At 31.9% G+C, this 24,489-nt stretch overlaps 3 protein-coding genes across 3 annotated transcripts in view; 2 read left to right on the forward strand and 1 right to left on the reverse strand.

The window, feature by feature from the left end:
• Positions 1-2,205: 2,205 nt before the first annotated feature.
• LOC105123164 (glycine-rich cell wall structural protein 1.8-like) lies at positions 2,206-3,203 on the reverse strand. Its single transcript, XM_011022675.1, has 3 exons — positions 3,143-3,203; positions 2,817-3,047; positions 2,206-2,639 (listed from the first exon to the last, which is right to left on the reverse strand). The coding sequence occupies exons 1-3, from the start codon at positions 3,201-3,203 to the stop codon at positions 2,206-2,208; spliced, it is 726 nt and encodes a 241-aa protein (XP_011020977.1).
• A 4,082-nt stretch (positions 3,204-7,285) lies between these two features.
• Positions 7,286-9,556, forward strand: LOC105122950 (RNI-like superfamily protein). Its single transcript, XM_011022352.1, has one exon. It carries the CDS (start codon positions 7,491-7,493, stop codon positions 9,222-9,224), a length of 1,734 nt encoding a protein of 577 aa, XP_011020654.1. The 5' UTR covers positions 7,286-7,490; the 3' UTR covers positions 9,225-9,556.
• Positions 9,557-18,208: 8,652 nt separating this feature from the next.
• Positions 18,209-24,489, forward strand: part of LOC105122951 (pleiotropic drug resistance protein 1-like) — a 7,578-nt gene continuing 1,297 nt past the window's right edge. The window contains exons 1-21 of the mRNA XM_011022353.1: positions 18,209-18,868; positions 19,128-19,248; positions 19,357-19,445; positions 19,540-19,624; positions 19,717-19,876; positions 19,988-20,064; positions 20,183-20,236; positions 20,347-20,437; positions 20,532-20,833; positions 20,955-21,236; positions 21,326-21,642; positions 21,756-21,916; positions 22,009-22,112; positions 22,200-22,356; positions 22,437-22,553; positions 22,648-22,787; positions 22,882-23,214; positions 23,564-23,854; positions 23,943-24,026; positions 24,139-24,272; positions 24,423-24,479. Of these exons, the coding sequence (XP_011020655.1) occupies positions 18,531-18,868; positions 19,128-19,248; positions 19,357-19,445; positions 19,540-19,624; positions 19,717-19,876; positions 19,988-20,064; positions 20,183-20,236; positions 20,347-20,437; positions 20,532-20,833; positions 20,955-21,236; positions 21,326-21,642; positions 21,756-21,916; positions 22,009-22,112; positions 22,200-22,356; positions 22,437-22,553; positions 22,648-22,787; positions 22,882-23,214; positions 23,564-23,854; positions 23,943-24,026; positions 24,139-24,272; positions 24,423-24,479 (3,494 nt within the window). The 5' untranslated portion in view covers positions 18,209-18,530. The remainder of the gene's footprint in view (positions 18,869-19,127; positions 19,249-19,356; positions 19,446-19,539; positions 19,625-19,716; positions 19,877-19,987; positions 20,065-20,182; positions 20,237-20,346; positions 20,438-20,531; positions 20,834-20,954; positions 21,237-21,325; positions 21,643-21,755; positions 21,917-22,008; positions 22,113-22,199; positions 22,357-22,436; positions 22,554-22,647; positions 22,788-22,881; positions 23,215-23,563; positions 23,855-23,942; positions 24,027-24,138; positions 24,273-24,422; positions 24,480-24,489) is intronic.

Raw genomic sequence — 24,489 nt, forward strand, 5'->3', positions numbered from 1 at the left:
TGAAGTAAACACTGTTTCTTTTTAAAGTGAATATTATCAAGTGAATTATTCACTTCAAGAAAGAGAAGTGTTCACTTCTTGTAAAAAGAGTGCTTTCTGAGAAATATATAGATCCTAACTTGGCGGGCCAAATACAAAATTCAATTCTCCTATTTAAAGTTTGAAAAAATTATTTGATAAAAATTATTTTTAATTAAAGTTAATTTTATATTTATATATATTTAATTAAAACTGTTGTTGATATTAAGGTTAAATAAAAAATAATAATAAATATTTAATTAAAAATATTTTTCAAATTAAAATTATAAAATAACTAAACAAGATATATATTGGTATTGATAATTTTTAATTTAAATATCATAAATTTAATTATTATTATTACATCATTAAATAAATAATATTTTATATCTAATAATTTTTATTATTCAATTAACTTATTTATAATTTCATCATGTATGGAATTTATATGATAAGGATTATAGTTTTTATGGTTTTTTGAGCGTTCAATAAAATCAAGTAAAATATCATCAAAAATAAAATTAGAATTGCGATCAAATTTTATAAATGCTATGTCATCATACAATATTATTCTAATTTATACAATGTTATTAAATAATATTAAATACTAGTTTTTTGAGTAAAGTATAATTTCAATAAAATTTTTTTTATTGGGTCGGACATGATCCAATTTTTTTTACTATTCATATGAATAATGTCAGGTGAATGCTTACCATGCGAGTTATATAATTCGTTTGCACACTCTCCCATCAAATGGAGGTTCGAGGAAAAAATTCACAGGCCACACCAAACAATAAATTGCTCTTTTTATATTACAAAAAACCTAATTTAAGTAATTTGTTTTAAAAGCTAAAGCTATCATATAAACCCATCTTTAATCCACTTAAAAGTGGAAGTTAAATTCTCACAAATATTATTTGCACATATTTCTTAAAAAAAATCAAAACTAATAATATACAACCAACAAAATAATAAACCAATTAAATATAGCTATATAGGGAAAAAGAACATCCAAATCATTAAAAAAATAAAATATTTATTTATTCCATTATAATATAATTAGTTTTTTAAATAATTTTTTTTTGCATTAGAGTACCTAACCGTATACAATAAAAAATATTATATTTATTTAAAATATTATTTTATCTATTTATCTTTTTAGAAGGTGTTTGAGAACGTAGTGAATCATGCTTTTTAAAAATTATTTTTTTATTAAAAATATCTTTTTAAAAATAATTTTTTTATATATATTTTGAGTTATTTTGGTGTGTTAATGTTAAAATATTTTTTTATAAAACAAATTATTGTAATATATTTTATCATAAAAAATATTTTAAAAATCAACCTTAACCCTATTTTAAAATAAATAACTAAAATAGCATAATGGAGGTGTTATTACACCAAAGAGCATCCCATTTCACCCACCTCTCAATTATCCATTGTCCAGAGCCTGGACTCTGCAAGGCCTTGCCCCTATCCATTTCTATTGGAACTCGCAAAACTAGCTCTCTCTTGCACATTAATGGATTCCGTGACATTTAATTAAGCCTCGAACAAGTTGATACTGCGTTTTTCGGCCCAAGACTGGTGGCGTTATCATCAACAGGGCATGGCATATTTATAGTCCACTGAGACGAATCAGGCTAGTAATGATTAAGAGGGATCAAAACTAGGTTGAGATTAATAAATTGCGCAAGGCAGAACGAGCATTGATGCTACCTCATTCAAGCTCCTCCTCGACCCACATTTCACAGTGTCTTTACACACACACACACTGGTAAACCATTTTCAGGCGGACAGAGAGGAATGAGAAAAGCAAAATGAGGTGAAAGCAGCAAAAATGAAAGTAAATAGAGTGATTCTGATTGTTTTAGCACTTCTTTTGATAACCCAATCGCTCTCGGAAGCCATACCTCGCCTCAAACACCAAGAAATTACTAAAGGCAAAGATAGAGAAGAGAAGAGAAGCAGTAGTGGAAGCAGTGGCAGAAGTCGCAGAGGTGGTAGTAGACGGAGCAGAAGTGGTGGAAGAAGATCAAGGGGATCATCCAACTGTGACCCATTATTTCAGTACCTATTTGGAACCTGTGGCCAATGGCCTTTCCCAACTTCCCCCTCACCAAACAATCCATTTCAGCCCTCACCAAGACCCTCCCCTCCTAGGAGGAGAGCTCCACCATTGCCTCCTCAAGTGCCTTCTCCTCCTCCACTCCCCCTTGTCCCGTCTGCACCACCAACAGTGCAACCTCCAGTAGTACCATCACCACCTCCCGCAGTCCCATACCCGCCACCCTTTGTTGAGTCCCCACCACCTTCTTCACCGCCACCAGTGTCACCACCTTCTCCACCGCCACCACCATCTCCACCTCCACCAGTGTCGCCACCTTCTTCACCGCCACCCCCATCTCCACCTCCACCAGTGTCACCACCTTCTTCACCACCACCCCCACCACCACTGGCTCCTTCTCCACCACCACCACTGGCTCCTTCTCCAGCACCATTAGTATTCCCACCACCTCCACTAGTCCCTTCACCACCACCACCACCCGAAGTGACACCATCACCATTAAATCCATGGCTATTACCTCCACCTGAATTCACACCTCCGCCACCACTAGTCCCTATATTTGATCCACCAACAGAGCCAGACGTCCCACCAGATGATGGGTTTACACCAGCACCGCCATTAGTTCCAATATTTGACCCACCAACAGCACCAGATATGCCATCACCAGATGATGAGTTTACACCATCACCACCATTAATCCCAATATTTTTCCCACCAAGCACCGATCAACCAAATTTGCCACCGGATGAATTTGCACTACCACCACCATTGCCCTCATTTAATCCACCACCAGAGCAAGATTCGCCACCCGCTGATGAGGTGACACCAGCACCCTTTCTACCAATACTAACACCACCACCACCCGAAGAAGACTTGCCACCATTTCTACCACTTATAGGATCACCACCAACTGATGTGTTTACACCAACTCCTTTAGTCCCTATGTTTTCCCCCCCAGTACCTGACGATCAGCCTCCACAATTTCCTTTACTGCCACCAAAAGAGCCATTTACATTCACTCCACCTATAGAATCAACCACCCCAATTGCACCTGACCTTTATTTCCCACCACCTTTAGTGCCTGAAATACCAGATAATCCACAGTAGCCACTGCCATTTTCTAATTACGTGCCGCCAGCACCAGATGCTGCATAAAATCTCCACCCAGTTCAGCATCTGCAACCGCCAAATGCTCTTCCACTGAAGAGCTGAGTGCTTCTTTTTTTTCTTTATACTAGAATTGATATGTAAAAAAAATAAATAAGCAGAAAATAGTTAGTACTGATGACGAAAAATTAGAGAAAGTTTGTCTTCTAAATTCGAGTCATCGAGTGTTTGAAAAAAATCAATGAGATCACATGTTATTAAGAATCTGCACTTCCACGTCCATGATTGCATTATTTTTAATTATTATTATTATTATTATTGTTATTATCAGGAGAGGTAATATTAGAATTCGGAATTTTCTACAAACAAATTAATTTGTGCCCTGAAAGCAAATCCGAGCCAGCTATAACGACAGACGACCATGGCAAGGCTCGTGACATCAGTCCAAAAAGTTCTGATTTTTCAATACTGTTTATTTATCATCGGTTTTGAATTCCCATCGAGACTCCCTCCCAATAAAATAAAAAATGATCGTTGTAAATTATCTAGACAATGACCATGATAAGGAATTAAAATTAAGGAGTTTGTTCTTTTTTAGTCTTAAATTTGAGTTTTTAGTTATTTATATGATAGTAACTGGAGGCTTATATGGTCGTTAACTTCAGAATTTATGGGATTAGTCGTGATACGTGTAAGCTAATCTGGACACCCATATTAATCTAAAAAAATAATCGACTGTTTTATTAACCTGGCAAATCATTCTGAAATAAATAAATAAGCTTAATTAAGTAAATGGGGTTGAGGTGGTAAGAAGTCGAAGGGTTATTCTATGAAAAAAAAACATAGGGATTGAATCCGACATTTGTATTTTTTTTAAATAAAATCTAAGACACAATATCTTCAAGACATGACGTGCATCATTGAAAATCTACCGATGAGAAGATACATAGTTTTGTTTAACAGGTAACCTGATCTACGATAAAAATACTCTTCATTGACCAATTGAAATGAAATAGATAAAACAAACCCTCGCAGCAATCCCAGCGTTTATACCATTTTAGCAGATTACTTCTTGTGTTTATATTAAACTACGAACCCTAATTTAAAATTAAGATACCCAATTTATTAATTTCAGTACTTAATCTCAGGGCTTTGATTTAATTTATTGGAGATGGCATGACGCATTTTTTTTTTAAAAAATCAGCATCATAAATTAAAAATAATGACAGAATAATACAATTTTAAAAATATAAAACATGATAATCCCATCATGTCACAAAATTTAATTTTTTTGCTAGTATCTTAATAATTATTATGGTTTCAAAACATAACAATTATTTAATATCATGTTTTTTAATCATGACTTTTTACATAATACATTTTTAAAACAGTGATCAATGACAATTATGTTATTTCTCGGTAAAGATTTGTTGTGTATTATTTCACTAATATTTTAGATTTTATGTGCTAAAAGCACAAGATTTCTCCCACCAAGAAAAAATCTGTTTGGAAACATGATTAAAATTGTATTAATTATTTTTTTATATTCACAAACAAATTAATTTGTGGCCTGAAAGCAAATCCGAGCCAGCTATAACTACAGACGACCATGACAAGGCTCGTGACATCAGTCCAGAAAGTTCTGATTTTTTAATACTGTTTATTTATCATCGGTTTTGAATTCCCATCGAGACCCCCTCCCAGTAAAATAAAAAAATGGTCGTTTTTATATAATTATCGTTAAAAATATACCTTGTTAATTTCAAAATTTATGAAATTAGTTTTTCAATTTATATAATTATTAATTTTAACATCTATAAAATTAATTATAATACATATAAACTAGTCTGGATATTCATATTAATAAAAAAAAAAAAAGTCATTCTATTGTCTGTTCACTTTCAAACAATACTGTTTTATTAACTTGGCAAATCATTCTAAAATAAATAAATAAGCTTAATTAAGTCAATGGGGTTGAGGTGGTAAGAAGTCAAAGGGTTATTCTATGAATAAAAAACATAGGGATTGAATCCGAATTTGTATTTTTTTAAAATAAAATCTAAGACACAATATCTTCAAGACATGACGTGCATCATTGAAAATCTACCGATGAGAAGATACATAGTTTTGTTTAACAGGTAACCTGATCTACGATAAAAATACTCTTCATTGACCAATTGAAATGAAATAGATAAAACAAACCCTCGCAGCAATCCCAGCGTTTATACCATTTTAGCAGATTACTTCTTGTGTTTATATTAAACTACGAACCCTAATTTAAAATTAAGATACCCAATTTATTAATTTCAGTACTTAATCTCAGGGCTTTGATTTAATTTATTGGAGATGGCATGACGCATTTTTTTTTTAAAAAATCAGCATCATAAATTAAAAATAATGCCAGAATAATACAATTTTAAAAAGATAAAACATGATAACCCCAACATGTTGCAAAATTTAATTTTTTCGCTAGTATTTTAATAATTATTATGGTTTCAAAACATACTAATTATTTAATATCATGTTTTTTAATCATGACTTTTTACATAATACATTTTTAAAACAGTGATCAATAACAATTATGTTATTTCTCGGTAAAGATTTGTAGTGTATTATTTCACTAATATTTTAGATTTTATGTGCTAAAAGCACAAGATTTCTCCCACCAGGAAGAAAAAATCTATTTGGAAACATGGTTAAAATTGTATTAATTATTTTTTTATATTTTTTAATTGTTTTAATGTGTTGATTTTAAAAATAATTTTTTAAAAATAAAAATTTTAAATCGCAATTGCTGTTATAATTACAAACGAAAAAAATGGTGGTGCTGGTGTTGATTAAGATGCTGATGAAAGTAGTGCTGGTATGTGTAGCTGACAGAACAACAAAAAGGGTATCTCTTTTCCCAACTCCATCGTGAAAAAAGAAACTCCAGACCACCCTGTTGCTTGGGTTTGTGGTTTTGGGTGCAATTGATTGTGTAGATGGTGCTCACCGGTGGTGTCAGCGAATTAAAGGTGGTACTGCGGCGGAGGGTGGCGGTCACTGGGAATTATGTGTTTAAAAAGAAGGATTTCCAATGAATTGCTGAAGCAGGAGCATGTTGTTGCTTGTGCTGCAATATTTGCTTGGTTTTCTAGCGCTCGCAGTAGCGGAGGTCGTATCTTCCTGATTAACTGTATACGTTTATTGATTCGTTAACAAAGAGATTGCCGATGGCATTTTCTACAAAAGTGAGCATGCTTGGTAGCCTGATGAAATTTTAGCATTCCAGCAATTGTCTACGTGATATCTTCATACAAAGTGTTTTTTTTTTAATATATATTTGCAAAAATATATTAAAATATTTTTTATATCAGCATATTAAAATTATTAAAAAAATGGTGTTTTTTTTTTAAATATATATTTGTAAAAATATATTAAAATATTTTTTTATTTTTTATATCAGCATATTAAAATTATTAAAAAAATATCAATTTAAATATCTTGAAAATATATATTAAAGTAATTCGTACTGTAAAAATAAATGGTAATTACATCCATGAAGGAGCTATTTGGGAACAAATTGTATTTTTTAAATTATTTTTTTATAAAATATTATTTTTAAATTATTTTGGTATGTTGATATCATAAATTATCTTTAAAAATAAAAAAATTTTTAAATATTTTTAAATTATTTTGGTACGTTGCTATCATAAATTATCTTTAAAAATAAAAAAAATATTTTGATATAATTTTAAATAAAAAAATTTAAAAAAACTTTAAACACCCATAAACTAAAGGAAAAAATTACAAGGCTAAAAACAATGAATATAAAAGGGTAGGTTGTAGATTTTTTTTTTAAAAAAAAAAAGAGGGAGGAAAAGAATGGTGTCAATTAATAATATTTTATTTATAAAAATATTTTGAATGTTAAAATAATTATAATAGCAAACTTATAATATTTTTATTTTTTATTGAGTTTGTAAATATCTGACTTATCATGCAAAGTAAAATAACTATATAAAAATAGAATTTAAAATAGAGTTTTTTAAAACATAAAAAGAAAGTGTTAAGGTGTTTAAAATACAAAATGCTTTTAATTAAAAAGAGAGAGAAAGAAAAGGAGCGGAGGGCTGAAGGACCTTTTCGAATTTGAAAAAAAAGAAAAGGGTTAATCGTTCTTGAAGCTCAATTATATCTTCTGAAGAGGGAAGCTCACTGATTCTCTCCTCCAGCAACTTTCCTTTCAAGTCACTATCTCTCGTTTTCTTCTTCTCTCATCCCAATTTCCAACTCTCAAATCAACACAAGGAAAATGAGAGATCGATCCACTGAATTACCACCAGAATGCTGGGAATTGATTTTCAATTTCCTTGACCACCACCGTCACTTCGAATCCCTCTCTCTAGTCTCCACCCAATTCCTCTCAATCACCAATCACCTCCGTCGTTCCTTAATAATCTCCTCCCAAACATTCCCTTTCCTTCCAAATCTTTTCCAAAGATTCCCAAATCTCAAAGGAATTGAAATCCGCGAGTTCGATGGAGACCTCAATTTCCTTCTCCATCAAATCTCCAATTCAGGGTTGGACCTTGAATCCCTTACTCTCTCTAGCCAAGACCACTTTCCCTTGATGGGTTTGAGGGAGTTGGGGCTGAGAATGAGAAATTTGAGGAAATTGAGTTGCTCGGAAATGAATTGTTTACAAGATACTCATCTTTTTGAAATTGGGAATTCGTTTCCATTGCTTGAAGATCTTAATATTAGCTTTCCGCAATATAATTCACGATTTGATCCAATTGGGTCCTTGGATCTGCAGCGTTTTTCAGGGATTGTAACTGATGAAGGGATCATTCACTTGTCAATGAAGCTCAAGAGTTTGCTTAAGATTGATCTTTCTGGTAACCAATTCATTTCTGATAAATCACTTCAGTTTTTATCGGAGAATTGTTTGTTGTTAAGGGAAATAGTGATTCGTGAGTGTGATTTTATAACCCAGAATGGAATTGGTTCGGTTATGCGTAGATGCATTAATTTGAATTATATTTCGGTGGATGGAATTGGAATCCCTTCTATTGAACTGTATTTTCAAGAATCATTTGTGTTTGCGAAAAATTTATGTGAAGTTAACCTCTCACATTCTTTTATCTCCGATGAATTGCTTTCTTCGATTGCAGACGCTTGTCTTCCACTAAAGAAACTGACTATCTGTCATTGCTATGATTTCACATTTGTTGGAGTTTCTTATTTGTTGTATAAGTATCAGTTTCTTGAATACTTGGATCTTGAAGGAGCAAATTTTTTGACCGATGAGTCCATGATTGATTTGTGTGAGTTTCTTCGGAAGCTGACCTTTATAAACCTTAGTTTATGTTCTAAGCTGACGAGTTTGACCTTCTTTATGCTTGTAAGTAAATGTTCCTTGTTGAAAGATGTCAAAATGGAGAGAACAAATTTAGGGGTGGAAGAGTTTCTAGTGGATTTTGGAATCAACCCCTGTGTCATGTCTCTAAACTTGGCCAGGAATGAGAGTTTGAGTGATGAATGCATCAAAAAGATTGCATTTTGTTGTCCCAATTTGCAAGAGCTCAAGATCAGCTATTGTCCTGCTATTACAGAAGAAGGGATTAAAGAAGTTTTAAGGAGTTGTGGTGAAATAAGACTTTTGGAGATGAATCATTGTTCAGGGATAAAGTGTCTGGATATAGACTTTGAACTTCCTAAGCTGGAGGTTGTGCAAGCAGAAGGACCAGTACTGGATGATGAAGCATTGATGATGATTGCAAAGAGATGCCATGGATTGTTGCAGTTGGACCTGGAAGGTTGCCTGAATGTGACGGTAAAAGGGGTAAGTGGAGTAGTGCAAAGCTGTATGAGATTGAGGGAGATAAATTTGAAGTGGTGTGATAATGTGAAAGTTGATATCATACCAAGAATGGTGTTTTCAAGGCCATCCCTGAGGAAAATTATTCCCCCATGTAGATTTATTCCTACTGATAAGCAGAATAAATTTTTTCTGCGTCATGGATGTTTAGTTTGCAAAGGCTAGTTTTCTGGAGCTCTTGGCTTTGCTCTCTTCAATTTGATTGAGTATTATAGTTTTCATTTTAGTTACTGCTGTGAGAAATTTGTTAGTGGGATTGTATATGTGTGTAAGCAATCACGTTGCTAAGTACCATGTTCTTTTCTTTTCTTCCGTTTTTCCTCAAAGCCTTTGTCGATGCTTGGTAGAACTGAGACTTGTAATATTTGCAGGCTTGCAATAAATCTTTTTACACGCCAGGTGTTTATTGGATGTAAACTGAGGACTGTACTTGAACTAGCCTTGCATATGTGTTTGTGTGATCTTGAGCGGGGTTTTGCTCACTTTTCTTCTGACTGATAATTTCTTTTTCTAATCTTGGATTCTCTGATTCTTGGGCAAGTTGATTGCACAACCAGGGGTTGCTGTTTAGTTTTATGCTATTGTTATTTGTTAGGTTTAGAGATTGTTACTGATTTTCCTTGGAATCATCACCCTGTGCAATGGATCTATTTAACAAACAGCCCACGCGGCTCTCCTTTCTGTAAGGATTGTTCCATCTTCCATGTGTTTCTAAATGTTCGTTGCTTCTGATGTTCTTTTCTCTGGGTATAAACTTTGCATTTTAAACCATCATAGAACATCATCTGGTTGTTAGTATCTTAGATCAGTATCAGCCCACTTTGGTTGATATGCATCAGCTTTACTATATCTATAACTATCGATACACTATTGCTTGCTGGCCAGTATCCTTTACTAAAACAAAGAAAAGAAATGCATACAATGGTGAAGGCATGTTTAATAAAACTGTCATTTTCCTCTCTTACTTCAAAAACTCTTCAAGTTTGTTCGGTTATATAGTGGCCTGATCAAAATCCCATGCTCTGAAATGTTACTTTGAAATAGCTATTCCATTTGATTTCAGCGTCTGCAAAATTACTGTATGTGACACGAGAGCTAGCTTGATGATTGGATCCGAGGTTTAACTTCTCAAGGTCTTTTAGTTCTAGAGAGTCCAGTATAATTTCTCTCTGAACCGCTAGCCCAAGTCTCCATGCACAGCCACCAAAAATGTGCTGCTGCTGCAAGTGATAAGAGCGCTCCATCCAGTATAATTTCTCCCTGAACCGCTAGCCCGAGTCCCCATGCACAGCCAACAAAAATCTGCTGCTGCTGCTGCAAGTGATAAGAGCGCTCCGCTGGACAAGCTTGTGGAATGCTGGCTTTCAGTCATTAATAAATCACGAAAATACTCTCTCCTTTGCTTAGTGTGCCGGTCGCTTTGGCTGGTAGCCAGAGTTTTTACTTTGATGTGTTTGTGGTGGTGTTTTGCAAGTTTTGGCCAGCTGCAAGGCTGAACTCCTTCATATACACCAAGCAATACTTTTGCGGAAGAATTAACTATGGAGGAAGAGATTAGTGGCCAAACATGGTTATAAAAAGCCTAACCAATTCGTGAAATCATGATCTTATAATAATAAAATAGAATCTATTTATTTGCTAGAAAATAATTTTTTTTTAAAAAAATAAATTTCTGAAAAATACATTATTTTCTGATGTTTGGTAATATTATGAAAAATAATTTAAAAAATACTTTCTAGTATTTGGTTATATCGTACAAGTGAGTTGAAAAATAATTTATTAATAATTTATTTTTTTTAAGTTTATTAAAATAATGATGAAAAAAAAGAGTGAGGATTAGTTCTTAAAGATAAAAAAGTTGAAAAAAAGATAAAATTGAAAAAAATAATCTAATTTTATAAATTATTTTAAATAAAATAAATAATAATTAAAATAATAAAAAAGTTAAAATATGATGATATTAAAATAAAAATTATAATTTCATAAATTATTTCAATAATAAATAAATAATAAAAAAAATAAGGACCAAATCTGATAAATAAAAAAATTAATTAAGAAAAGAAGAAGAGAAATAAAAATCATAAAAATAAATATCAAAGTTAATATAAAAATAATAATAGTAATATTGCAAAAAAATATAAAAAAAAAAAAAAATAAAAAAAAAAATATTCAAAAAAAAATATATAGCAATCAAATGTTTGAAGATCAAATTTGATATAATCAGCAAATAATATAATATTTCTAAATTTTTTTATAACTTCTAGAAAGTATTTTTTATACAAAATAAAAATAAAATACTTTTATGAAAACTAAACTAATTTTTTTTTCTAGAAAGTATGTTTCATTAATTAACTTTTTTTAATAATAAATAAATAAAATAAAATTTAAAAAATAATTTTTTGAAAACAACGTTTCAATGAATATATTTGAAGTATCATCATTGAAATTGTATTTCAGCAAGTGATTTCAACAATGAGATTGACTAGTATGATTATGTTCTCACATTAGCATCCATGTTTTAGCCATAGGTTGCGTAGAAAATTGATTATATATGTATAACTAACTGGGGGGGGGGGGGGGGGGGGGGGGGACCGTAGAAAATTCATTATATATGTATAATTGGGGGGGTGGTGGTGTTTCAACATCATAAGGGCGCAGGTATTAATTTCAACATCGCAAAAAAGGACGGAGATAATGGTGACCTGGCAACCACCCACTCATGCGAGTCATTTATGGGTAATTGTGTTTGTTTTTATCTGTTTTTTCTTTTAAATATATTAAAATAATATTTTTTTATTTTTAAAATTTATTCTCAATAGCATATCAAAACAATAAAAACATATAAAAAAAACTTTGAAGAAAAAAAATTCATAAGAAACTGGAACTTGAGAAGTGGTAAAAAAAAACAAATAACAATTCCCAAATCTTTTATACAAAACTATTATTAATGCCATAGTGGAAACCAATTTTCTTTTCAAGTTTCTTTACGAAGCTTCCATTTTGTTGGAGCTCGTATTTCTTATCAAGCGGCGGCCTGCGGTGTTCTTGTTCATGCAGTGATTGGATTTGGATTGGTTACTGCTAAGTTCTTTTTGTATCTATTCTTCATGCACTTCACGTCATTATACTTCCGTCGGGTTGACTCCGAATCACCATATCGCCGCCATAGCATCCGTCGCATTTCTCTGGTTATGGACCTCTTCTCAGGATTTACAGTTCCCCGACCTGTAAGTGTTTGCTTTCTTAGTTATTTCAAATCAAATAATAAGATAATCTTCTCGATTACAATATCAAATTAAGAAGGATTTACAAAGTCAATATTATCAACATTTTCCTTGAACCTCTTCAATGCTTGCGTCAACTGTGACAGAGAACAATTAAAACTAAAATTCTAATCTAAGTTCTAAAAAATAAATTATAATATTTCTATATGATAAAAATAGTGTTTATTTTATTCAACAATCCAATGATTTATACAAATTAATAAATTAATGTCTATATATATATATAAACACACACACCAAACCAAATAAAATAGAAAAACCTAATAAGTCTTAATTCAATAAGAAAAATAAAATCCTAGTTTAACCACTAAATAATAAATTCTAATATTCCAAGATAATAAAACCTAGAATAATTATACAATATCAAAATTTCTAAATAAATATAAAAACGATCGAGAATATTGTTGTCCTTCATTCTCACTCATTTAAATTATTAGGTATTGTGCTCGAATTTTTAATTTTTTTAATAATAAATAATAAAATTTAAACTCATAATTCAGTTAGATTTTTATATAATTCAAATTTTTTTATTTTAAACCAAAAAATTATATTATTAAACGAGTTCTTGATACTTCTATATATATACATACATGTATATTAAGAAAACAACATTAACTATACCAAAAACATATATTTCAACATGATCATAAAGAGGAGAAGAGCGAAATCTATGGAAAAATATTGATCTACACCAAGGACACATTAAGAGAACTACCATTTTTTATGAATATAAACAATATTGTGCAGTGGAGCAAATGGTTGCGAGAGAAATAAAAGAAATTAATATTTAAAAAAAAAAAAAACAATGACGGAGACAGATAACAACCCTGACATTTTTCATTGAAAAAAACGTCAGGATACTTTTGCCATGCTAATTTTTGACACCTACTTTTATAGATCGTGTGGATGTAAGTTTTAAGGTACATTGAAAAGGACGAAGTCAATTTTGCATCGCATCATGCATGATCTCACACATGATGTTGATGCTTCTGTCATTATATTTTTTAACACTCTCTTCATATTTTTATATAAAATTATCAAGATTCTATTTATTTTTGTATTTAAAAAGTATTAATTATTTATTTATTTTTCTTTTAAATTATTTTAATATACTGATAAAAATAATTTTTAAAAAATAAAAAATATATTATTTTAATATATTTTCAAGTTAAAAATACCTTAAAAAATAATCATAATTACATTTTCCTTTTCCCTGAAATAACCCGTGAATCTAGTTGAAAAGAAAAGTCACATGTAAATATCTCACACGTTTTTATTAGTTGATGTTAACACTTGCATGTGGGTAATTTCTAACATGCGTTTCATGAACTTGAGTAGATATAGGTTTTAATTGCGTGGCATCACGAATGATCTCACACAGTCCAAATAGCATCATGGATGATCTCACACGAATAGTGGTATGTCTCTGTGGTTCTAAACTGTGGAAACCCTAGTGGGCAAAACCTTTTCATGCCAGCATTATTATATAAACTATTAAAATTGCCATGTGTGAGAAATTAAGGTTAATTTGGCTATGAAACTTGGAGACAAAGCAACTTCAGACGTTCTTCAACCAATCTCTCCCTTCGTTTTTCAGACAAGAATCTTGAAATTCACTTTCAGATTTAGGACATTTCAAGAGTGGCAGCCAAGCCAATTATCGGGTCAATCATTTTGTAAGGGTTTCAACACTTGGAAATATTATATTAAGTTACAGCAAGTTCGAAGTCTTTTCTGTCTATGCATATCGAGTTGGTTCAACTTCAACAAAAGATTGAGTTGCATGCCACAAAACTATAAAAGAGAGAAAGAAAGTCTTCATTTTTAAGTTGTAGAAGACGAGAAGTCAATAGTCAATTGGCTCCCTTCCTGCTTTTAATTTCCCACGAGGTGAAAATGCAACGGATTAAATTCAAAACCACTCAAATTAGTCCCCAATTACCAATATATTCTCAATATAGTATATGATTGGCTTTCAAGACTTCTCATTTCAAGACTTATTCTTAATCGGGTCGTTCACTAGAATATTGGGGCGCCAGCAATTTTCATTTAAGTAGCGCTTATTTGGCCTTTGACACTAGGATTATTTTGGGAAAAAAATGATTAAGTTCTTCAACGACTTCATCATCATCTATATTCAGCTTATAATTTAGTTCAACTGTTAAAAATGATATAATCTTGAAAAAATTGTTTAAAGTTTGACCAATGCTTTTAATAACATATATAGGGTTCATTTCTCATATTAATATATCATACGGGTGGCTTTGGATATTTTTGCGATGAAAATGGGATAAATCTTCTTTGAGGGTCCATAGTTTTTGGTCTCTCCAATTGGAGGGGAATTGATCGAAATTTCTTAAAATTAGAATTTCAACCTCATAAAAGCATCTTTTTTAATTATTACTTTCAAATTAAGGGCATTTGATAGTAATAAAATATTTCTATTTTATTTTATTTTGGTTTAAATAACAAAAAAAAAAATATATACCCTTTCTCCCCTAAATTTCTTAAACTCCATTCCCATCCCTTCTGAAAAAGAAAAAAAAACAATTTCCATTCTTTTACCTCCTTTCCTTTCCCCTTTTATTTAAAAAAAATTTAACTTAAGAAAAAAAGATCTATTATGGACGTGTTTTTTAACAGTATTTTTTTTTATTGCCAACTTAAATTTGTCCACTCATTTATTTATAATAATTTTATTGTTTTTATTGTAATAATCTTAAGTTATTTATATTTAAGTGATATTACAAAGCCTTTTTATTATTAAATAATAGTATTATTACAATGATAATAACAATAGTAATTATTAGATTTATTCGAGTAAAAGAAACTATTATCATTTTAAAGTGTCTACTAAAATCCATCTATCTTCACTCAAATTAAATATTATTAATTGTGACCTATGCTATGTTGGAAGCCTTTTTTTTTGTTTGCAACTCCGGTTATAAACTTGATTGGGTTAAATAAACTGGTTTTATATTAACAAATGAACCAAATAAAAAAAAGTGTTCATAATAACCTAAAAAACAAATATGTTTCTAATTATAAATAAATGATGTAGCTCAATTTCTAACCCATTAAATACATAAGGATGAAGATTGGTGAAAACAAAACCTAAAAAAATTAGGTCAAATCAATTTGAGTCGGCATGACAAACTTGCAATCCTAATAATTAGAGTTGAGTCAACCTATGTTATCCCGCCAAACTCATAATCTAAATTATGAGATTGAAATAACCAAATAGAAAAGAAAATAAAGAGAATAAAAAAACCTATTTTTTTTTAAATTCAATTTTATAATCTGGATTATTAAACTGTAAGCACTTTATTTAAAAAAACCATGAAACTTAATTCTCAATTAATCAAATATTGGAGGATAAAATTAAAAAAATAATTTGAATTATATAAAAGGATTAGAAAAAAAATCAATTAAAAGAATGAAAATCAAAGTTGAAATACAAAATAAATTTTATCTTTGAATGAAGGGTGAAATTAAAAAGAAAAAAGAATTTAACAAAATGGCCCAAAAAAATATCAAAAAAATGAGGATCAAAACTAAAATAAAAAAATACAAACAAAATTTTGATTGTAAGGTGAAATTAAAAAGAAAAGGAAATTTAACAAAAAAAATCAAAATAATAAGAACCAAACTGAAAAAAAAACACAAATTGAAATTGAATTATTAAATTGAAAAAACAAATCAAAGTTTTACTATAGAAACAAGACTAAAAATTATAAATAAAAAAAATAAGAATCAAAGTGAAAATTCTCATAAATTATAGGACAAGTTTGAAATTTTGTATGGCTAGCATAAATTTTAAAAAAAGAGAAAAGAGAAAAGAAGGGTGCAAAAAAGTGTTAACAATAACAAATCATACCACCGTTGACCACAAATGCCACCCTAAAAAAAGAGAGGACATAGCGATGCTTTCATTGACAAGTCAGAAATGAGTTTTTGGTCGTTAGGTGATGCTACATGCCATGTTCGAAGAGCACAAATGCCTTTTACATCCTATCTCATGCTATGCAAATTTTAGTTATTTTATTTTTGTATTTTTTATATTTATATAATTATCAAATTGCCTCTCAATCGATCTGATAATAACAAGAAAATAATAATTGTGAAAAATATAAAAAAACCTCTTTAAGCCATTTTTTTGTTGCTTTAAGAATACTTTTATCGTTTTATTATATTTTTATATTTATTTTTATTTATATTTAGTCAAATATCAAAATGCTCCCCAACTAATTTGATAATAACAAAAAAAATAAACATTGTGAAGATATGAAAAATCCCTTGGATGCCATTTTAAAATCTTTTTCAATTTTGATTGTTTCACTATATTATTAAAATGAGAAAACACACTTATTTTTCCTAATCAATTTATTAATGACTAATACATTTTGTAAAAAGATATTAATATCTTTAATAGTCAATTCAATATTTTTTTGTTTCAACGGCAAAAAGACCACTACATTGTTTTATTTTGAGTTTATGTCTATATTATTTTTCCAAAACTGATTAGGTTTTTTTAATTTTGAATGAAAAATAATTAATAATTAATATTAATATTAAAAAATAACTATAAAGATTGTATAGTAATGTACTAGACTTTTTAAAAGACATTATAAAAGTATATTAAGTTAAAATAATTTATAAACTATACTTTTGCAATTCATGAAATTAATTGATATATTTTGTTTTTAAAAGTTCATTACTTCAAGTCAGTGCAGAAAAGGACTAGATAATTCCCCATGATGTGGCGAGACCAAAAAAACTTTACATGTAGAAAATTAATATCCAGGGAAATTCTTTAATGGTTTCATTAAGCTCAACTTAGCGGGTTAAATTTGAAACCTCCCCATCATACTTTTTACTTAGTTTGAGCTTCAAGATAAAATGTATAGAAGTTGCTCTAGTATAACCCGGTTTACTTGAAAAGTTTAAAAAACTTGAATATCTAATAAAAATATAGTTTAATTTTAAAAAGCATCTCAAGATGATATATTTTTTAAAAAAATAATAAAACGACATCACAATAAATTAATTCGAGTTAATTTAGGTTAATCCCTCAAACCCACAACTTGATTTATGAACTCTAATGAATTTAATAATTTTTTCTAAAACTATTTTGATTTGATTATATAATGAAAAATAGATATTTGCATAACCGAGCACCAACTTAATATTAAGATTTTTTATGAGATCACGGTAAACCCATAAAATAAATTAAAATAAATAATGAAGCTCAATTTTTAATAATTATATTATCTATGAAATTATTTTTTATTTAATAATATAATAAAAAATAGATATTCAAAAAGCCAAACACCAACACAATGTTGATATGCTCTCTTTTTGGTTAAAAAAATCATAATAATTTTATAAAAAATAAATCATGAAGTTTAATTTGTAATAATTATATTTTTATTGAAATTATTTTATATTTAACAGTATAATAAATTATTTTTATTTAATAATACAATAAAAAATAAATGATTGTAAAAATGAACACCAATCTATTTCTAATTTTGGGATGATTTTCAAAAACCACGACAATTTTATATATATATATATAAAAAAAAACAAATTTGAATTTTCAACGATTGAAAATGAAAATAAAATAAAATACATGTTAATATGTGAGCAGCGGAACAGTTTATGTTAATTCTAGGTTAGACTTTTTGAAATGAAAAATATTTTTACCACAGATTATAAATAAAATACACTCTGGTCAACTTGTTCAAATAACGGGAAGCAAAGAAATTTGAACTATTTTCTCTCTCTATCCCAGTTTTCTCCTATAAAATTAAATATATCTTGACATTTTGTCGTAAATTTTTCACGGTGCTACGCTTCAGGTTCGTTCCCTTGAAGCTCAAGGAAACACAAGCTGGGTTTTGATTGTTCGTTAAGATTTCTTTTCAAAAAAGCCGCCTGTGCTGTACGTACAGTCAAGTTTTGCTACTATATATATATCTTGACATGTCGTACTAATTTGTTCATGGTCACTCCACTATCGGTTTTGTTTCCCATTGAAGGTGAAGAAAACACAATCTGGGCTGATTCGTTTTAGCTTTTTGTTAAGATTTCTTGAAACAAGTTCCCAAACCAAGAAAAAAAAAGAAATAAAATCTAGGATTTGTTTTGTTTTTAGTTGTTGTTTAAATATTCTGATCCGTTATCAATGGAGAGTGCTGATATTTCGAGAGGTAGTGATAGTTTTAGAGGTAGTTCTAGAGGAGTTTCGTCGGTATGGAGAAACAGCACTGTGGAAGTGTTTTCAAGATCTTCAAGAGAAGAAGATGATGAAGAGGCTCTAAAATGGGCTGCGCTTGAGAAACTACCTACCTATGATCGTTTAAGGAAAGGTATATTAACGAGTGCGTCGAGAGGTATCATTAGTGAGGTAGATATTGAAAACCTTGGAGTCCAAGAGAGAAAACAGTTGCTTGAGAGGTTAGTCAAAGTTGCAGACGAGGATAATGAGAAGTTCTTGTGGAAACTCAAGAACCGTGTTGAAAGGTAAGAACTTATCCTTTGTTTCTCCATTCCTATGTATGCTAACTCTGTTTGGTTTATAGAGAGAATGTCAAAAAGAAAAGAAGTTCTTGCATTGAAACATGATAATTTGCCTAATGGATACTTGTTAGTTTCTGATCATTCATAGCATAACTCGACAAGGGATTGATTTTAAAAAAGAAATGATATTTTGCTTTTCCTTTCTTGTTTGCTGTTATGGACGATGAAGTTCTTTGGTTTTCTGTAATAATTGGTGCTTCAGGGTTGGAATTGAGTTTCCAACAATTGAAGTTCGGTACGAGAATCTAAATATTGAAGCAGAAGCTTACGTAGGAAGTAGTGCTTTGCCTTCATTCGCTAAGTTCACTTTTAATATAATAGAGGTAACAACATTTCCAATCAATGAACACCAGTTATTATTGCTGAAATATGAATTATAAGATATTACTCTTTTTCTTTGTTCATGTTTTTCTTGCCAATCAATTTTGTAGGGTTTTTTTATTGCTCTTCATGTCCTTCGAAGTAGAAAGAAGCCACTCACCATCCTTAAGGATGTTAGTGGAATCATCAAGCCATCAAGGTAAGATAATCATGATGTAAAGCTCTGTTTGCTTAAGAGTTATTTCAATAATCTATTGCCTATTCCTAATTTTTGTGCCACCTGCATGTTTTAGATTGACTTTGCTTTTGGGTCCTCCGAATTCTGGGAAGACCACACTGTTGTTGGCGTTGGCTGGAAAGCTTGATCCTAGTCTGAAGGTGGGGATATATTCTTGTAAATTTGTATATTCCTTGAGGATTTAGTTTTTGGTTTTCAGTTTTAATTTGAGAAGCTGGATTCTTTCGTGCAGTTTTCTGGTCATGTGACTTACAATGGTCATGAGATGAACGAATTTGTACCGCAAAGAACAGCTGCCTATGTCAGTCAACATGATCTCCATATAGGAGAAATGACCGTGAGGGAGACTTTGGAATTCTCTGCCAGATGCCAAGGGGTTGGCCACCTACAAGGTTAGAATAAAGGACTAAATTTTCGTTGCAAATTCCACCAGAAACACAATTCGGTCTGGTGATCTATTCATAAACCAAGCATTGCTAAATAAAATTTCTTGCAATTCACAGAGATGCTGGCAGAGTTGTCGAGAAGAGAGAAAGAAGCCAACATCAAGCCTGATCCAGATGTTGATGTCTTCATGAAGGTGAGGAAAGACATTACTATTTGCCTGTTAGACATCTCTCAGAAGAGTTGACCTTGCCAGAATAAGCTACGATGATTTGGAAAGTAACTTTCCTTCTCTGATTTTTCTGGAATTACAGGCAGTAGCAACACAAGGTCAAGAGGCCAATGTCATCACCGATTACGTCTTGAAGGTTTTATTTATCAATATATACTCTACATAAATGTCATGAAAGTCTTCATCAGAAACCGTGAACATAATATCTAAACCTTTTATGCTTTCTCTCTCTCTCTGAAATTATAGATATTAGGATTGGAAGTCTGCGCAGACACTTTGGTAGGGGATGAAATGATAAGGGGTATATCTGGAGGACAAAGGAAGCGTGTTACAACCGGTAAACATCTCCGTCAGTCCATTTTCATATCAAGAACTATCATTTCATTTCATTCTCCATTTAATGTACAAAAATCTCCAATGATATGTCGTAGGGGAAATGCTAGTCGGACCATCAAGGGCATTGCTTATGGATGAGATTTCTACAGGCCTGGATAGCTCAACAACTTACCAAATTGTGAACTCATTAAAGCAAACTATTCACGTTCTCAATTGCACTGCTGTCATCTCACTTCTCCAGCCAGCACCAGAGACTTATGACCTCTTTGATGACATCATTCTCCTGTCAGATGGCCAAATTGTGTACCAGGGTCCTCGTGAAAATGTGCTTGGATTTTTTGAACATATGGGCTTCAAGTGTCCCGACAGAAAAGGCGTGGCAGACTTTCTTCAAGAAGTAAGCATAAACAAGGCTTTTTTACATGGAACCTCAACGACAATAGGATCTCCTATTCTCAAAAAAAAGAGCCCTATGTAGGTGTCACAATCTTCAGGAATAATGAATAAATTCATTGCAGGTGACATCAAAAAAAGATCAAGAGCAGTATTGGGCAGTTAAAGATCAGCCTTACAGGTTTGTCACGGTCAACGAATTTTCTGAGGCATTTCAGTCATTCAATGGGGGACGAAAGATCGCAGATGAGCTTTCAATACCATTTGACAAGACTAAGAACCATCCAGCTGCATTGGTAAACAAAAAATATGGAGCTGGAAAGATGGATCTGCTTAAAGCTAACTTCTCCAGAGAATACTTGCTCATGAAGAGGAACTCATTTGTCTACATCTTCAAGATATGCCAGGTAATTATCGATAGTTGTTACAACATCCAAGTTTCTCTTACTTTCAGATTTTGCATCCAATGTGACACTTTTTACTGATCTTCTATCAGCTGACAATAGTGGCATTGATTTCCATGTCACTCTTTTTTCGGACCAAAATGCATCATGATACGGTTGCCGATGGAGGAATTTATGCTGGTGCTTTGTTCTTCACTGTGATCATGATCATGTTTAATGGAATGTCAGAGCTATCTATGACCATCGCAAAGCTTCCTGTGTTTTACAAGCAAAGGGAACTCCTATTCTTTCCTCCATGGGCATATTCAATTCCTCCATGGATCCTGAAAATTCCCATCACGTTTGTTGAAGTTGCTGCATGGGTGTTCCTAACCTATTATGTAATTGGATTTGATCCAAATGTTGAAAGGTAAACGAAAATTCTTTTTTTTTTCTTTTTTTTTGTAAATTTGCACAAGAATCCATTCTGATCCAGCTGTTATAACAAGGTGGTGTTTATTTTCTTTCAATTTTTTTTTTCAGGCTTTTAAGGCAGTACTTTCTGCTTTTGCTAATCAACCAGATGGCATCTGCACTATTTCGATTTATTGCTGCAGCTGGAAGGAACATGATTGTTGCTAACACTTTTGGGTCTTTTGCGCTACTTACACTTTTTGCATTGGGTGGCTTCATCTTGTCTCGAGGTATAGTGATTATACTGTTCTACTTAATGATTGTATTTTGCTACTCAACCCGGAGGAAATTATTTAGCCATTATTTTTGTTTAATGCCGCAGAGCAAATAAAAAAGTGGTGGATATGGGGTTACTGGCTTTCACCATTGATGTATGGGCAGAACGCAATAGTAGTGAATGAGTTCCTTGGACATAGTTGGAGTCATGTAAAGTTTCTTGAACTGGCCATTTATATACTTGCACCCTGGGCTCTCAATAATGAACTGATATCTGAATTTTTTTTGAAATCACAGATTCCTGGAACCTCCAAAGAGCCACTAGGAATCCAAGTTTTGAAGAGTCGCGAATTTTTCACTGAAGCAAATTGGTATTGGATAGGAGTAGGGGCAACAGTAGGATTCATGCTACTATTCAATATCGGCTTCGTTTTGGCCCTCACTTTCCTCAATGGCAAGTGTCATTACCTGCTCAACTTCATACTTCTTGAAAGTTGGAGCTTATATTTATATATTGCAAATTTATGTTGGCAGCATTTGAGAAGCCTCAAGCTTTTATATTTGAAGAATCCGAAAGGGGAGGTTCTGTTGGCAAAACAGGAGGAGCTGTTCAGTTATCAAACCATGGAAGTAGCCACAAAAACAAAACAGGTAAAAGAACTCAATTGATGAAGCGCTTTTGTGGAACCTTCGTTTCCTAGCCTATCAGATACTAATTGCCAATACGTTTGCAATTTACAAGCAGAGAATGGAGATGAAATTAATAGAAATGGTTTTGCGTCCATTGGTGAGGCCAGCGATAACAGGAAGAGAGGAATGGTTCTTCCATTTGAACCACATTCCATCACATTTGATGATGTTATTTACTCCGTTGACATGCCACAGGTATCAAAATTTAGTTAAAAGAAGATCATACCTTGGTTTGATGTGATATTTACAGAGCATGAACAAACTGATCATCTTGTATTGAAAATTTCAGGAAATGAAAATTCAAGGAGTAGTTGAGGATAGGTTGGTGCTTTTGAAGGGTGTGAGCGGTGCTTTCAGGCCTGGTGTCCTTACAGCTTTGATGGGTGTTAGCGGTGCAGGAAAAACGACTTTGATGGATGTGCTGGCAGGTAGGAAAACTGGTGGATATATTGAGGGAGACATCAAAATTTCTGGGTACCCAAAGAAGCAAGAAACTTTTGCTAGAATTGCAGGATACTGTGAACAAAATGACATTCACTCTCCACATGTTACTGTCTACGAATCCTTACTCTACTCAGCCTGGCTTCGTCTACCCCATGAAGTTGATTCTGAAACCAGAAAGGTAGGTACCCATTTTCTTAAATTTACTTCAGGCATCTGGGATTCAGTTTGCAGATTTGGGTTCTGTGAATTTTTCTCCTTCCAATGCTTATTTCCTTTTGGTCTGCTTGTCATCCAATCAAGTTCAATCAACTTGATTACATTTCCTAGTTCAACTATCATTTCTATTTTATGATTTATCCTTAGATCAAGATCAACGTCATGTTCTTTCTAGCTAAGAACGGTGCTGCTGAAGTTGATCTTGCATAATGTTTGTGCTAGAAAGCTTCCATTTAACTCCTCTGCTTCCAGAGGTATCATCTAATGGTTCAGCTACACCTGATTGACTTCATTGCCAAAATTGGTTTCAGATGTTCATTGAGGAAGTCATGGAGCTTGTGGAGTTGGATTCGTTGAGCAATGCATTAGTTGGGTTGCCTGGTGTGAATGGTTTGTCCACTGAGCAGCGCAAGCGGCTAACCATTGCAGTAGAGCTAGTTGCAAACCCCTCTATCATATTCATGGATGAGCCAACTTCAGGGTTAGATGCTAGAGCTGCTGCAATTGTGATGAGAACAGTAAGAAACACTGTGGACACAGGAAGAACAGTTGTATGCACCATCCACCAGCCCAGTATAGATATATTTGAAGCTTTTGATGAGGTAATAAAAATGCTAAAAACTATCTGGGCTAGAACTTTGTCATGAGTGTATCCCCATAATAAGCTGGATTGTTTACACGGCATTGCAGCTATTCCTGATGAAGCGAGGAGGAGAAGAGATATATGTGGGGCCATTAGGTCACCATTCTACCCATCTAATTAAGTACTTTGAGGTATGTTAATTTGATTTGATCAATAATCAAACAACACAAACAGTTGTGAGCTTCTTCTAGCCTATGCTCAAACTAACTATTGACTAATTCCTTGACCTTTCTATCTGTGAAGGGAATTGAAGGAGTGAGTAAAATTAAAGATGGTTATAATCCAGCTACATGGATGTTGGAAGTTACTGCTTCATCACAAGAGATGGCTTTGGAGGTTGATTTTGCTGATATTTACAAGAATTCAGATCTGTTCAGGTCAGATAAAGTGTTTCTTTTATGTGGTTAAACTAAAAAATATTCTAAAGCCATCCCAAATTAGCTTTGGCAAGGAATAGTAAAGCATTTGATTAAAAATCTAGAGTTGGATTTGTCGAAAGTTTGTTGCTGATGTGTGGCATAACTCAGGAGAAACAAAGCTCTCATTGCGGAATTAAGCACGCCTGCTCCCGGCTCCAAGGACGTTCATTTCCCT

The sequence above is a fragment of the Populus euphratica genome, unplaced genomic scaffold (assembly GCF_000495115.2).
Source record: "Populus euphratica unplaced genomic scaffold, PopEup_1.0 scaffold8.1, whole genome shotgun sequence".
NCBI lineage: Eukaryota > Viridiplantae > Streptophyta > Magnoliopsida > Malpighiales > Salicaceae > Populus > Populus euphratica.